The 14,695-nt window shown below is 43.9% G+C and overlaps 1 protein-coding gene across 1 annotated transcript in view; it reads right to left on the reverse strand.

Annotated features, from left to right (window-relative positions):
- Positions 1-3,997: 3,997 nt before the first annotated feature.
- LOC119957676 (solute carrier family 43 member 3-like) overlaps positions 3,998-14,695 on the reverse strand; it is a 110,121-nt gene continuing 99,423 nt past the window's right edge. Inside the window, exons 14-17 of the mRNA XM_038785752.1 lie at positions 10,854-10,961; positions 9,928-10,120; positions 6,177-6,300; positions 3,998-4,144 (exon numbers count right to left, since the gene is read on the reverse strand). Of these exons, the coding sequence (XP_038641680.1) occupies positions 3,998-4,144; positions 6,177-6,300; positions 9,928-10,120; positions 10,854-10,961 (572 nt within the window). The remainder of the gene's footprint in view (positions 4,145-6,176; positions 6,301-9,927; positions 10,121-10,853; positions 10,962-14,695) is intronic.

Raw genomic sequence — 14,695 nt, forward strand, 5'->3', positions numbered from 1 at the left:
CTTGATTTGCATCCTTGATTTTGCAGGACGAGTTTTCTGGATCGATTTGGGAAGCAGCTACTTGTTTGCAGATAGGTGGCTAACGGAAGGTTGTTTTGGTCTGGAATTCCGGAGGGTGCATGTTATTTAAAAGATATATATTTTATGTTGTCCTGGCTAATCGGATCCTGGGGCATCTTGTGTGAGACGACAGAATGAGGCCTTATTGAGGGATAATTAAAGGGAGGAGCCAGGTTTGTCTGTATTTTTCAGAATGCCATGAGATTTTCATATAGAACATAGAGCCCTTCGGCCCTCGATGCTGCGCCGACCCGTGAAACCACTCTAAAGCCACCTACACTGTTCCCTTATCGTCCATATGTCTATCAAATGACCATGTGAATGCCCTTAGTGTTGGCGAGTCCACTACTGTTGCAGGCAGGGCATTCCACGCCCTTACTACTCTGAGTAAAGAACCCTACCTCAGACATCTGTCCCATATCTACCCCCCTCAATTTAAAGCTATGCCCCCTCGTGCTAAACATCACCATCCAGGGAAAAAGGCTCTCACTGTCCACCCTGTTAACTGATCATCTTGTATGCCTCAATTAAGTCACCTCTTAACATTCTTCTCTCTAACGAAAACAGCCTCAAGTCCCTCAGCCTTCCCTCATAAGATCTCCCCTCCATACCAGGCAACATTTTGGTAAATCTCCTCTGCACCCTTTCCAATGCTTCCACATCCTTCATATAATGCGGTGGCCAGAATTGCACGCAACACTCCAAATGCGGCCGCAAAAAGTGGCCTCCTGAAAGATTCTCTCCAACATCCTTGCACAGAGAAAATTAATTAAACTTGATTGCTAACGTTTTTGATCTGTGCCAATTGAACTATATTTGTTTATTTAATGCGTAACATTCGTCACAATTAAGAAATGCATTGTGATGTCCTTCTTTCATTTAAGAACTGTTAACTGTAAGCTATTTCGTTGTTGTTAATGGTGGTGTCAATTCTGTGTTTAAATTAATGTTGTTTTATCAAAAAATATTCCCGGAGGTCATTGATTAAACTCGCCCATAGTTTTAGCGATTCCATATAGTAGAGTTCTCACCCTGCATCCCACAACAATCCTTCAGAGTACCGCATACAATCTCTCACAACTCTACCGTAGTTACCCGACAGAGTTGAACTGTATAAAACCTATCAGACTTCAACCTTAGTAAACCCATCACAATGCGAGTGGCTAAAACCCATTGCAGTTCAGTCCCATACAACTCATTAGACATTACGTGTATACAACTCATCACAGTTCATTCGCATTCAGCCTTGTATAATCCATCTCAGTGCAACCACAGACAACCTATTGCAGCTCAATGGTATATAAAAGATCACCATCCAATAGCATACAACTGATCGCATCTCAACCACATTGCGCCATGACAGGCAAACCACATAAAGCCCATCACAATTTAAACGCATGCAATCAATCACAGCTGTGCCGCATACAACCCACCAAATCTCAACCACACAACCAATCAACCTTGCCCTCTCTTCAGCACTCAAGACGAGTCAAAGGAACTCAAAACGTTACCTGTGCTTCCCTCTCCTCAGATGCTGCCAGAAATGCCGAGTTTTTCCTGAATTTCAGGTTTTTATTACAAAGTGCAATGTTTCATAGCTCTCAGCCACAAAGAAGAATTTAGAAATAGAATCCCTGCCGAAATATTATTTATTTTAACAACCAGAAACAAAAACGTCATTTCATTTCAATACTCTAACAAAGCAAACATTATTTTTAAACACAAAAAAACACTACAAATTAATTTATATATCCCAAACCAACATTTTTATTCGGTCACTCCTACAAGGATTTCAGTTTTCTCCATTTTGACCCTGAAGATTAAAATTGATGTAATGGACTGCAAATCGATATCCACAAATAATAAATACAATTCATACCTAAATACTGCAACATTTTCCAGCGACAATATCCAGTATGGCAGCCTTCGAATGGAAATATACTCCCGCCGAACAGCAATAGAGTCGGGCTCTGCAAATTTATACTCATTAAAAGGGAAATACTTTCAAGAAGCACAGTATAGTGGCACCGTAGCTACCAATACTTCCTCACAGCGCCAGGTTCAATTCCGGCCTTTGGTCGCTGTGTGGAGTTGCATGTTCTCCCCGTGTCTGTGTGGGTTTCCTCTGGATGCGGCACGGATTAGGTGGACCGAAAGGCTTAATTCTGCCCTGCAGGGATTCTATTGTAAAGATTTTTAATTTCAGGGAGGCACGGTAGCATAGTGGTTAGCACAAATGCTTCACAGCCCCAGGGTCCCAGGTTCGAATCCAGGCTTGGGTCACTGTCTGTGTGGAGTCTGCACGTTCTCCCCGTGTGTGCGTGGGTTTCCTCCGGGTGCTCCGGTTTCCTCCCACAGTCCAAAGATGTGCAGGTTAGGTGGATTGTCTATGCTAAATTGCCCTTAGTGTCCAAATTACCCTTAGTGTTTGTTAGGTGGGGTTACTGAGTTATGGGGATAGGGTGGAGGTATGGGCTTGGGTAGGGTGGTGCAGACTCGATGGGCTGAATGGCCTCCTTCTGCACTGTAAATTCTATGTCAATTCTAATTCCATGTAACAGTTGGCAAAAGCATATAGCAGAAAAATCACTGGTGGACTATGAAAGGACAAGTGAGGGCAAAGGGAAAAGGGAGAGAGAGAGGAAGAGAAACAGACTCTAATTTTAAATAATGAATGTGAAGGAGTCAATAGAAGTGTACGAATGGGATAGCGGATACGATGAGAAAGGGGGAAATAAGAAAATAAGACAGGAGATTAAAGAGGGGAAATAAACGATATCAAGTAGAAAAGGGCCAAAGGGCGAGTGAGGTAAGGAAGAAGCGAGCGCATGGGAAGTGAGGAAAACTGAAAAAGGAAGGATAGGGAGCAATAGGCAATTTAAGAACCGGAGTGTGGAGAAAGAGTGAGATCGGACAATGTGGGGGTTGGGTTGAAACATCTGAGGTAATGGAGTCCAGGCATGTCGGTACCATAGGAAGGTTATGCCGAAGGGGCCTTGGTAAGTTCCTGCAGTGCAGATTAGATATGCTAATAACGGTTATCACTGTGTGCCAATGGTGGAAGCGCTGCATAGTTGTTGAAGGGACAGCAATTCAGAGGGATGATTTGTCCTGTCAGATTTAGAGCTACATGGGTGTTGTTAATACTGCACTCTTCCAGGAAAGGGAAGAGTATATGGGGGACATTATACGATAACATTATTGACTTGAGCCTGTTAGATGATGGACAATCTTTGTGGAGTCTAGAATAGAGTTGTTTGCCGGAAACGTCCGTCCTTTAACCTGCTTTTATACACAATCTATTGACATGACGGGTCTAGTTAAGTTTCTGGTCAGTGGTAACCACCATAATATTTATACTGGAAGGGTCAGCGATCGCCCTAGTGTTCTGTGACACTCCTTTGTAGCTCTGTTTGCTCCCGGGGATCCCTGGAAAGGGAGAATGTGGGCTTCGTCGGCACGATGGATTCCTTCGGCCTGGCAGCAGACCCAGCAAGAACTGGATAGTTTTATCTACTCCATGGATCACATTGGTGTTGATGTTTTAAGTTTGCTTCGATCATAATAATAATAATAATTGCTTATTGTCACAAGTAGGCTTCACTTAAGTTACTGTGAAGAGCCCCTAGTCGCCACAATTCCAGCGCCTGTTCAGTGAGGCTGGAACGGAAATATGAACCGTGCTGCTGATCTTGATCTGCATTACAAGCCAGCTTTCTTAGCCCACTGTGCTAAACCAGCCCCTTATACCGTTGCCTTTGATGCAATATCTAATTATTGGTCTGCCTTGTATATTTCACCCCTTGATTTGTTGAATTAGTTTATTCAGTTAATGCAAAATGCGCCAACCCTTCTCAGTCTAACCCTAAACACACCCTTCACAAACCCAGCTCAGTACACTCACACTTCAACTAATACCATTAGTTGAATCATTTATTCATTCGTCCTGCTTCCCTGGAACTGGAACTGCGCCGAGGGGTGCCGTGAGCTCACTTTTCTTCTTTTTCTCTTGTCGACAGTACAGGTAAACGTTGATGGGATGGATGCAGGCCAGAGATAAAAGGACGATGAAGCCAATGTTCAGCTGTACAAATTGAAATAGTTTATATTCAGAAAATGAATATTTTCTGATAGATTCATCGATTCATACAGTGTAGACTGCAACCATTCAGTCCGTAGTGTTTGTGTGATATCCGGGGAGGAGAAATCCAATTGGTCCCGCGCTCAAGCTTTATGCTCACACTCTTGCATCGTAATTTTGAAACAATTTGGCTTTGCAATTAAGTTACCTTATTGGAATCCCAATCAGGTAGTAATTTATAAATCCCAAGCATTCGTTGCATGAGGGTTTCCTAATTGCAACTCGACATCTATTTCCCAGTAAGTAAATGGTGGCATCTTCTTATCCAGACAATGATAACAAAATAAATAGGAGCAGAATTAGGCGTTGCAGCCCACTGAGTCTGCTCCTCTATTCCATCATGGCTGATTTGTTTTACATCCCCATTCTTCTGTCTTCTCTCATAATCCCTGATCTACTTGGAACATAGAACATAGAACAGTACACCACAGATCAGGCCCTTCGGCCCTCGATGTTGTGCCGAGCATTATCCGAAACCAATATCAAGGGTATACCACTCCCTGTCATTCTGAAGTGCTCCATGCGCCTATCCAATAACCGCTTGAAAGTTCCTAATATGTCCGACTCCACTATCACAGCAGGCAGTCCATTCCACATCCTAACCACTCCCTGAGTAAAGAACCTACCTCGCACATCCCTCCTATATCTCCCACCCTGAACCTTATAGTTATGCCCCCTTGTAACAGCTACATCCTCCCAAGGAAATAGTCTCTGAACGTCCACTCTATCTATCACCCTCATCATCTTATAAACATCTATAAAGTCGCCTCTCATCTTCCTTTCCTCCAATAAGAAAAGCCCTAGCTCCCTCAACCTTTCCTCAAAAGCCTACCCTCCAATCCAGGCTGCACATTATTAATCAAGAACATATCGATGCCTCTCTTAACTAGAAAAAGACAAATTATGTATTGCTCTTGGGCTGAAAGGAATCTACGTGGGGCAGGCGGCATCACAATATTGAACTTGATGGTCAATCATGATCACAATGAATGACGGAGCAGGCTTGAAGGGCAGAATGGCATCCTCCTGCTTCTATTTTCTATGTAAAGTCATTCAGTGACTTGGCCTCCCCAGACGTCTGCGACAATGATTTTATGGTATCTCGAAACCTGGCTAAGACATTCTCCTCGTCTCTGTTTTAAGGGATCGTCCCTTGAGCCTGAGGTGGTGCCCTTGGGTTCTAGTCTCTCCTGCTGTTGGAAAAATTCTATCCACGTCCACCCATTCATTTATCACTTCTCAGACGAAACAGCATATGATTAGTGTCCCTAAATAAAACAGCCTTATTTTGAACACGTCCATGAAAAAAGCTCGTTCAGTTTATGCCACCCACAGAGAGTAATAACCACTCAAGGGTAATAATTCCTCACAGGGGCCATTCCAGTATATCTGCAATTCTAAAGACTTTAAAATTCGTCCCAATATTGGCTATATTGACCACATACTTAACTATTGAGTAGAATTTGTGCAGGTATCAGAAATAAAAGCTCGCTGCCTTTTTTTCGTTATTACTTCATGGGATGTGGGCGTCACTGGCTGGGCATTTATTGCCCATCCCTCAGGCCATTTAAGAGTCAACCACATTGCTCTGGGCGGGGGGTCACGTATTAGCCAGACCAGATGAGGAGTGCAGATTTCCTTCCCTGAAGGACATTAATGAACAAGTGGGTTTTTAACGTCATTAGACTTAATCAAATTGCAGATTTTTAAACATTAAATAAAAGTTCCACCAACTGCCGTGGTGGGATTCGATTACTCTGGGTTTCTTGATTACTAGTCTAGTGACCACGCCACTACGCCACAGCCTATGTAGTAGCCGCTGAACCACCTGCTCAATCTCAATTCATATATCCCTCCATCCAAAATTGTAGCCGGAAATCTGTTGTATGGTCCAGAAACTCCTCTCGCTGAACCTATGACTTTTAGGTATATTTATCTGATCGATGGGAAATGTTCAATATCAGCTGATACTCACATACAGAGGATCGTGTTGCAGAGGTCTCTGAAGGAGAGCGAAACAGGCATACTGCAACAAATTGACAAATGCTGCGATAGCCAGGTCCAGACCATATATTTTCCCAAAGTGGCAGCGTGGAAACCTACAGGAAATAACACGGCGCAAAAAGCAGGGGTTTTAGTGAATTGCATTGGGTCATTGATTCAGAAACTGTTTCAGCGTCACATATTTACATCCCGTCCAAATATTTCTACCTCAAATAGTCTTCCAATATTCCGAATAACTTTCAGAACTCGTCCTTTTCTGAATTACTAGTTTTCACAATATATTCGATCCCACATTATAAAACATAGAACAAACAATGCAGCAGAGCATTCGGCCCATCGAGTCTGCACGGATCCACTTAAACTCTCACTTTCACCCAACCCCGCAACCCCTCCTAATCTTTTTGGACAGGAAGGGTAATTCAGCATGGCTAATCCACCCAGCAGAGTGCAGCAGAGCAGAGCTACGGATTGGTTGTTCCGGGGAGATTTGCATACGTGCAGTGCGGTCAGCCTAATTTGGAGGTGTACCTGCGATAGAGACCCAAGGAGTTCGAGTCCAAGCAAGCATCCGGAAGAGGGCAGCAGAGCTGAGCTACTGATTGGTTATTCGGGGAGATTTGCGTACGAGCAGTGCGGTCAGCCTAATGTGGAGGTGCGATAGAGACCCGAGGAGTTCGAGTCCAAGCAAGCATGCAGCAGAGGGCAGCAGAGCGGAGGTACTGCTTGGTTGTTCCGGGGAGATTTGCATCCGTGCAGTGTGGTCAGCCTAATTTGGAGATGTACCTGCGATAGAGACCCGAGGAGTTCGAGTCCAATCAAGCATCCAGCAGAGCGGAGCAACTGATTGGTTGTTCGGGGGAGATTTGCATACGTGCAGTGCGGTCAGCGAGCATGAAGTAGAGGTACAAATATGCAGAGAGATTATAGAAAAATGTAGGAGCAATAGGGTGGTTGTGATGGGAGATTTTAACTTCCCCAACATTGAATGGGATTCGTGTAGTGTTGGAGGCGTAGATGGAGCAGAGTTTGCATCCAGGAGAGTTTTTTAGAGCAGTATGTAAATAGTCCAAATCGGGAAGGGGCCATACTGGACCTGGTATTGGGGAATGATCCCGGCCAGGTGGTTGATGTTTCAGTCGGTTATTACTTTGGGAATAGCGATCACAATTCCATAAATTATAGAATACTCATGGACAAGGACAAGAGGGGTCCGAAAGGAAGAGTATAACAACATTCGGCAGGAGCAAGGGAATGTGGATTGGGAGCAGCTGTTTAAGGGTAAATCCACGTTTGAAATGTGAAAGTCTTTTAAGGAAAGGTTGATTAGAGTGCAGGACAGACATGTTCCTGTGAAAATGAAAGATAGAAATGACAAGATTAGGGAACCATGGATGACGGGTGAAATTGTGAGACGAGCTAAGATGAAAAAGGAAGCATACATAGGATCGAGGCAACTCAAAACTGATGAAGCTTTGGAGGAATATCGGGAAAGTAGGACGAATCTCAAACGCACAATAAAGAGGGCTAAAAGGGGTCATGAAATATCTTTGGCTAACAGGGTTAAGGAAAATCCCAAAGAATTTTATTCATATGAAAGGAGCAAGAGGGTAACTAGAGAAAGGATTGGCCCACTTAAAGACAAAAGAGGGAATTTATGCGTGGACTCGGAGGAAATGGGTGAGATTATTAATGAGTACTTTGCATCGGTATTCACAAAGGAGAGGGACATGACGGATGTTGAGGCTAGTGATGGATGTTTAAATACTCTCAGTCAATTTGTCATACGGAATGGGGAAGATTTTGGTATTCTAAAAGACATTAAGGTGGACAAGTCCCCAGGACCGGATGGGATCTATCCCAGGTTACTGAGGGAAGCGAGGGTCGAAATAGCTGGGGCCTTAACAGATATCTTTGCAGCATCCTTGAGCACGGGTGAGGTCCCGGAGGAGTGGAGCATTGCTAATGTTGTCCCTTTGTTTCAGAAGGGTAGCAGGGATAATCCAGGGAATTTTAGACCTGTGAGCTTGACGTCAATGGTAGGCAAACTGTTGGAGAAGATACTGAGGGATAGGATCTATTCATATCTGGAAGAAAATAGACTTATCAGTGATCGGCAGCATGGTTTTGTGCAGGGAAGGTCATGTCTTTCAAACCTAATAGAATTCTTTGAGGAAGTGACAAAGTTAATTGATGAGGGAAGGGCTGTAGATGTCGTATACATGGACTTTAGTAAGGTGTTTGATAAGGTTTCCCATGGCAGGTTGATGGAAAAAGTGAAGTCGAATTGCGTTCAGTGTGTAATAGCTACATGGATAAAGAACTGGCTGGGCAACAGGAGACAGAGAGTAATGGTGGAAGGGAGAGTCTCAAAATGGAGAGAGGTGACTAGTGGTGTTCCACAGGGATCCGTGCTCGGACCACTGTTGTTTGTGATCTACATAAATGACCTGGAGGAAGGTATAGGTCGTCTGATTAACAAGTTTGCAGATGACACTAAGATTGGTGGAGTTGCAGATAGCGAGGAGGGCTGTCAGAGAATACAACAAAATATTGATAAATTGGAGAGTTGGGCAGAGAAATGGCAGATGGAGTTCAATCCAGCAAATGCGAGGTGATGCATTTTGGAAGACCAAATTCAAGAGCGGACTGTATGGTGAATGGAAGGGTCTTGGGGAAAATTGATGTGCAGAGAGATCTGGGAGTTTAGGTCCATTGTACTCTGAAGGTGGCAACGCAGGTTGATGGAGTGGTCAAGATGGCATACAGCACGCTTGCCTTCAGCGGACGAGGTATTGAGTACAAGAGTTGGCAGGTCTTGTTACAGTTGTATAGGACTTTGGTTCGGCCACATTTGGAATACTGCGTGCAGTTCTGGTCGCCACATTACCAGAAGGATGTGGATGCTTTAGAGAGGGTGCAGAGAAGGTACACCAGGATGTTGCCTGGTATGGAGGGTGCTAGCTGTGAAGAAAGGTTGAGAGGATTAGGATTGTTTTCGTTGAAAAGACGGAGTTTGAGGGGGGGACCTGATTGAGGTCTACAAAATTATGAGAGGTATGGACAGGGTGGGCAGCAACAAGCTTTTCCCAAGAGTGGGGGTGTCAGTTACAAGGGGTCATGATTTCAAGGTGAGAGGGGAAAGTTTAAGGGAGATGTGCGTGGAAAGTTTTTTTACGCAGAGGGTGGTGGGTGCCTGGAACGCTTTACCAGCGGAGGTGGTATATGCGGGCAAATACCATCATTTAAGAAGCATCTAGACAGGTATATGAATGGGCGGGAACAGAGGTAAGTAGACCTTGGAAAATAGGAGACAGGTTTAGATAAAGGATCTGGATCGGCGCAGGCTGGGAGGGCCAACGGGCCTGTTCCTGTGCTGTAATTTTCTTTGTTATTTGTTCTTTAACCTGCACGTCTTTGGACTCTGGTAGGAAACTGGAGCAACCGGAGAAAACCCACGCAGACAATGTGCAGACTTCGCACAGACAGTGACCCAGCGGGGAATCGAACCTGGGATTCTGGTGCTGTGAAGCCTCAGTTCTATCCGTCTGTACCGTGCTGCCCGAAACGAGCATTGTTTTTCGGAATGAATCGTAATTCCTACATTGAATCTCCAGGATATGATAGGATATGAATCTGAATCGGCTCAATGCTATGACAATTCCAGTCTAAGCATCTGAATTTAGCTGCATGAAATGAGGTTTCCTCTGTGGGTATCGACTTACGCAATGGCGATGAATGAAGCGTTTCCCCCTAACAGGAATGAGCGATCGATCACCTGCAGGGCGAAAGTCAGGTACTGAACCTCTGTCACAGGGATCGAGGCGGTTATTGTGTACACAACACACAACATGACAGTGATGGCGAGAGACAGCACCGCTGATTTCATATCAGCCAGTCTTTGGGAAATGGGCGAATCTGAAAAATAATTAAAGAGAAATTCAAACATTTTAACGTCTCAACATGGCCGAATGAATCGATCAAAATGCATGGGGCACAAAAAAAAGTCCATTGAGACAAAATAGACTACCACACCACAGCCTAACCAGGCCCAAAATCACACATTCAATTCCATTGTTCAATGAAATCCAGCACTATTTAATCCTTGTGTAATGAAAGACACAGTTACATTCTTGAATATCAACGGAGTCAAAGGTTTGCGTTTGGCGCAATCTGGAACTGGAGCAATAATCAGATAATAAATCAATGTGGGTGAAAGAACAGTTTCATGCTCCGACTTAATTTCTCACTTTCCGAATCCATACATTTTCCATACAGTTCCTTTGTTCATAGAACCGTAGAATTTACAGAGCAGATCAAATTTACATTCAGCCCATCGAGTCTGCACCGGCCCTTGGACAGAGAGCTCGATCTCAGCCCACACCCCAACCTATCCCCGTAACCCTACCTAAACCTTTTGGACACTAAGGGCAATTTATCATGGCCAATCCACCGAATCTGCACATTTTTGGACTGTGGGAGGAAACCGGAGCACCTGGAGGAAACCCACGCAGACACGGGGAGAACGGGCAGACTCCGCACAGACAGTGGCCCAAGCCGGGAATCGAACCTGGGACCCTGGATCTGTTAATTAGATTACCGATTTTGGAGAGGAGCTGACTGTTAAAATGCAGATTACCTGACAAGACGCCTGACGATTTTCCTCTGCGTTTGTGTCGGTCCATGATCAGACCATTCCAGGGAGCACATAAGATGCCACCCAACTGGGCGAAGGCAAAGGCATTGGTCAGACTGCTGACTGTTAAAAACAGAGAGAGTGAGGGAATTAGCATTATCCAGGTATACACATGACTTTTCTTTATTTCTCCTAAAGCTTCTCATGAAACGTTAAGTAAATGGTTCGGTGACTACCTCTAAAGTGTTTCACTGGGACAGGAATATTGGTTTCCATGTGCATCAGATTATGAATATTTGTACAGATCTCAGTATGAAGTTTGGCAAATTATACTGGGAGTCACGTCAAGTTTGGGATTCCCACAAACAAACAGACTGACAAATAATAACTCAAGAAGCGTATGCGGATATCTGCAGATGGGCAAAGAGAAAGATAATTCATCAAGCATGCTCAAATAAATCGCAGGGAAAATTTTAAGCCTCAGAGACAGGGAGGCACAGAGGCAACTGGTAATGAAGACCGCATAATCCCGACAGTACAGAAGGAAGTCATTTGGTCCATCGAGTCTGCACCAATAGAATGAGTCGACAAACAACATGAATCAAGCAGACCAACTGTCTACCGGAGGAAAGAAGAAAAGCAAACACACAAGGATACGCAATGAATCGCAGGCATAGAGATTTTCAGACAACAACGTCGGCAGACGCATCGTCATAGAGGTGAGACAAGAGCCAGAAGGACTGTCAGAGAAATACGATAACAGGCAAAACTACAGACGGACAATTAAAAATATACCTGGATCTGCAAACTCGAAGACAGACAGAACAGTACAAAGGTGGAACCACAAATCCCCAATCAGAAACAAAGACAGTCAAACAAAGAGGCACGAAGAGGGAAATACCCACACATTGGCAGGCAATAAGGAACACCGAAAAGTACATGCAGAGGACATTAGACACAGAGAACCACAGATACAACAGATATCGGGAAACATCTCGGGCATTTCCTGTTCTGTAATTTAAACAACGTTGGGTTCCAGAAGTCTTCCTGTCTGACAAAATCCAGAATGTAGTAAGGGATATGAGCTGAACGGAATTATTGACGAAATTGTGCAGCATACAAGGGAAGCATATACAGAGAAGTAAAACTGTAATGAGGAGAGGATTGAGAAAATTAAGTCTTATGACTTATTTATTCCATATGATGGAGGCGTAAGTTATGAGGGGCAGAGACAGAGTAGACGTCACAGGCTATTTGCCAGGGTAGTGGGGTCAATTACTAGGGTCATAGCTTTAATGTGCGAGGGGCAATGTATAGTGGAGATGTACGAGGCATGTTTTTTACACATCGGGTAGTGGGTGCCTGGAACTCGCTGGCAGAGGAGGTGGTGGAAGCAGAGACGACAGTAACGTTTAAGGGGCATCTTGACAGTTACATGCATAGGATGGGAATAGAGGGATACGGAGCCCCGAAGTGTCGAAGATTTTAGTTCAGAGGGACAGCATGGTCGGCGCAGGCTTGGAAGGCCGTAGGGCCTGTTCCTCTGCTGTACTTTCCTTTTCTTTGATCTTTGTTAGGTAATATTATATTTCTCTGTGGGACACTGTGAAACGGGTTGTGATGTGTTTGGCATTTGTGCGTGTGTGTGTGTGTGATATATATACAGAGAGAGAGAGAGAGAGAGAGAGTAGAGGGGGGAGACAGAGAAAGAAAGGCAAAGATAGAGAGAGAGAGAGAGAGAGAGAGAGAGAGAGAGAGAAAGAGACAGAGACAGAGGCAGAGTGAGACAGATAGAGAGAGAGAGAGTCTATAATGTTTAAATTGTCAATCGGTTTTGTGTAAAATATCCGAGAACATTTAAGTTTAGTTGTTGTACTTGAAAAACGGAAAACTGACAACGATCATTATACATTAAAGAAAGTAGTAAATGTACTTCTACCCCAAACTGTACCCATAATGCAACATGAAATGTAATTTATATTCGAGGAAACTATACATCAAAAGGAGCTTACGTGCAATGAATTTAAAGATGAAATGGAACATCGTATTAACACGGATTGAACCACCCTGAGAAATCTATTTGTTTGTTTCATGAAGTAAAGTTTCATTCCAAGGCATAAAGTTCATTTCAGGAAGAAAGAAGCCTTGTGATGTGCCTTCACACTGGGGAGACTGTATGTCTTGTATTGTTACTGCTGGATGTTTTAAATAATAAAAAAGTATATCATTCGTTGCTTAAAATTATTGTTCATATGTGAGTTTAAATAAATAGATCAATTTGGAATCTAACCGTGTGTTTAAGGTTGGATTTCTGTTGTTAATCAGGGAGTAAATACACATTTTATAGTGGTATTGGGTTAATAGTGGTATTGGAATTTACACTTTTCATTTCAGTACATACACTTCTTGGAATTAAAAAATGCAAATTGTTGTGATATCTTGGCCTAGTTTCGCAGAAGGCATTGGTAGACTGGCAATTATCGCCGGCTGTAGTATAAAACTCTCCTTAGTCATTCTCCCATCATTAATTCGTAACAGACTTCAGGAAGCAAAGTACTGTACACACCCCTGTCAGCATCAACGGAGCCGAGGTGGAAATGGTTAGCAGTTTCAAATTCCTAGGGGTGAACATCACCAAAAATCTATCCTGGTCCACTCACGTCGACGCTATCACCAAGAAAGTACAACAGCGCCTCTACTTCCTCAGGAAACTAAGGAAATTCGGCATATCCACATTAACCCTTACCAACTTTTACAGATGCAATATCGAACGCATCCTATCGGGCTGCATCACAGCCTGGTATGGCAACTGCTTGGCCCAGGACCGCAAGCAACTTCAGAGAGTCGTGAATACCGCCCAATCCATCACACGAACCTGCCTCCCATCCATTTATTCCATCTACACCTCCCGCTGCCAGGGAAAGCGGGCAGCATAATCAAGGATCACTCCCACCCGGCTTACTCACTTTTCCAACTTCTTCCATCGGGCAGGAGATTCAGAAGTCTGAGAGCACGCACGAACAGACTCAAACCCAGATTCTTCCCCACTGTCACCAGACTCCTAAATGACCCTCTTATTGACTGACCTCATTAACACTACACCCTGTATGCTTCAACCGATGCCAATGCTTATGTAGTTACATTGTATATCTTGTGTTGACCTATTATGTAGTCTCACGTATTTTCTTGAATTTTGTTTAATTCCCTTTTCTTCCATGTACCGATTGATCAGTTGAGCTGCTTGCAGAAAAATACTTTTCACTGTACCTCGGTACACTTGACAATAAACAAATCCAAATCCTCGCCATTCCGTCTCTTTCTGCACTGTCGTTCGCTCCTACCTTACACTTTCCTCACGCCATTTATGTACATTTGTTCTTTCCCTGTCATCTGACACTCTCTCTTCCTTGACTCTTCCTCTCTTTCTCCACAGTCGGCAGCTGCGTAATCTTTTGCATTCAATATCTCTCCACAGGGATCCTGTACCCTCAATCCATCTCGCCTCACTGACAATATTGCTCATCAGAAACTCCCACTAATCTCATTCTGTCCTCACACTCGTTCTATCTCTTTCGCAGAAGCTCCGGCTTCACATCCAACGATTCTCCACACGTAATTATACGAAAATTCTCTTTTTTTGTGGATTTTTTCCCCAGTTGCAACCCACCCACACTGTGTCGGTATTCTCCAAGCTCATTCTCAAGGGGCTTCAAACGGTTAATGCTGAGATTCTGTTTCTCGAAGCGGAAGAATTATGGGGGGAATAGACGCATATCGAAGCAGTGTCATTTTAAGACTAGCATGAGGAGGAGTTTCTTCTCCCAGAAGGTTGTGAGTCTTGGATTTATTTTTAACAC

Source organism: Scyliorhinus canicula, chromosome 27, assembly GCF_902713615.1.
Source record: "Scyliorhinus canicula chromosome 27, sScyCan1.1, whole genome shotgun sequence".
Lineage (NCBI taxonomy): Eukaryota > Metazoa > Chordata > Chondrichthyes > Carcharhiniformes > Scyliorhinidae > Scyliorhinus > Scyliorhinus canicula.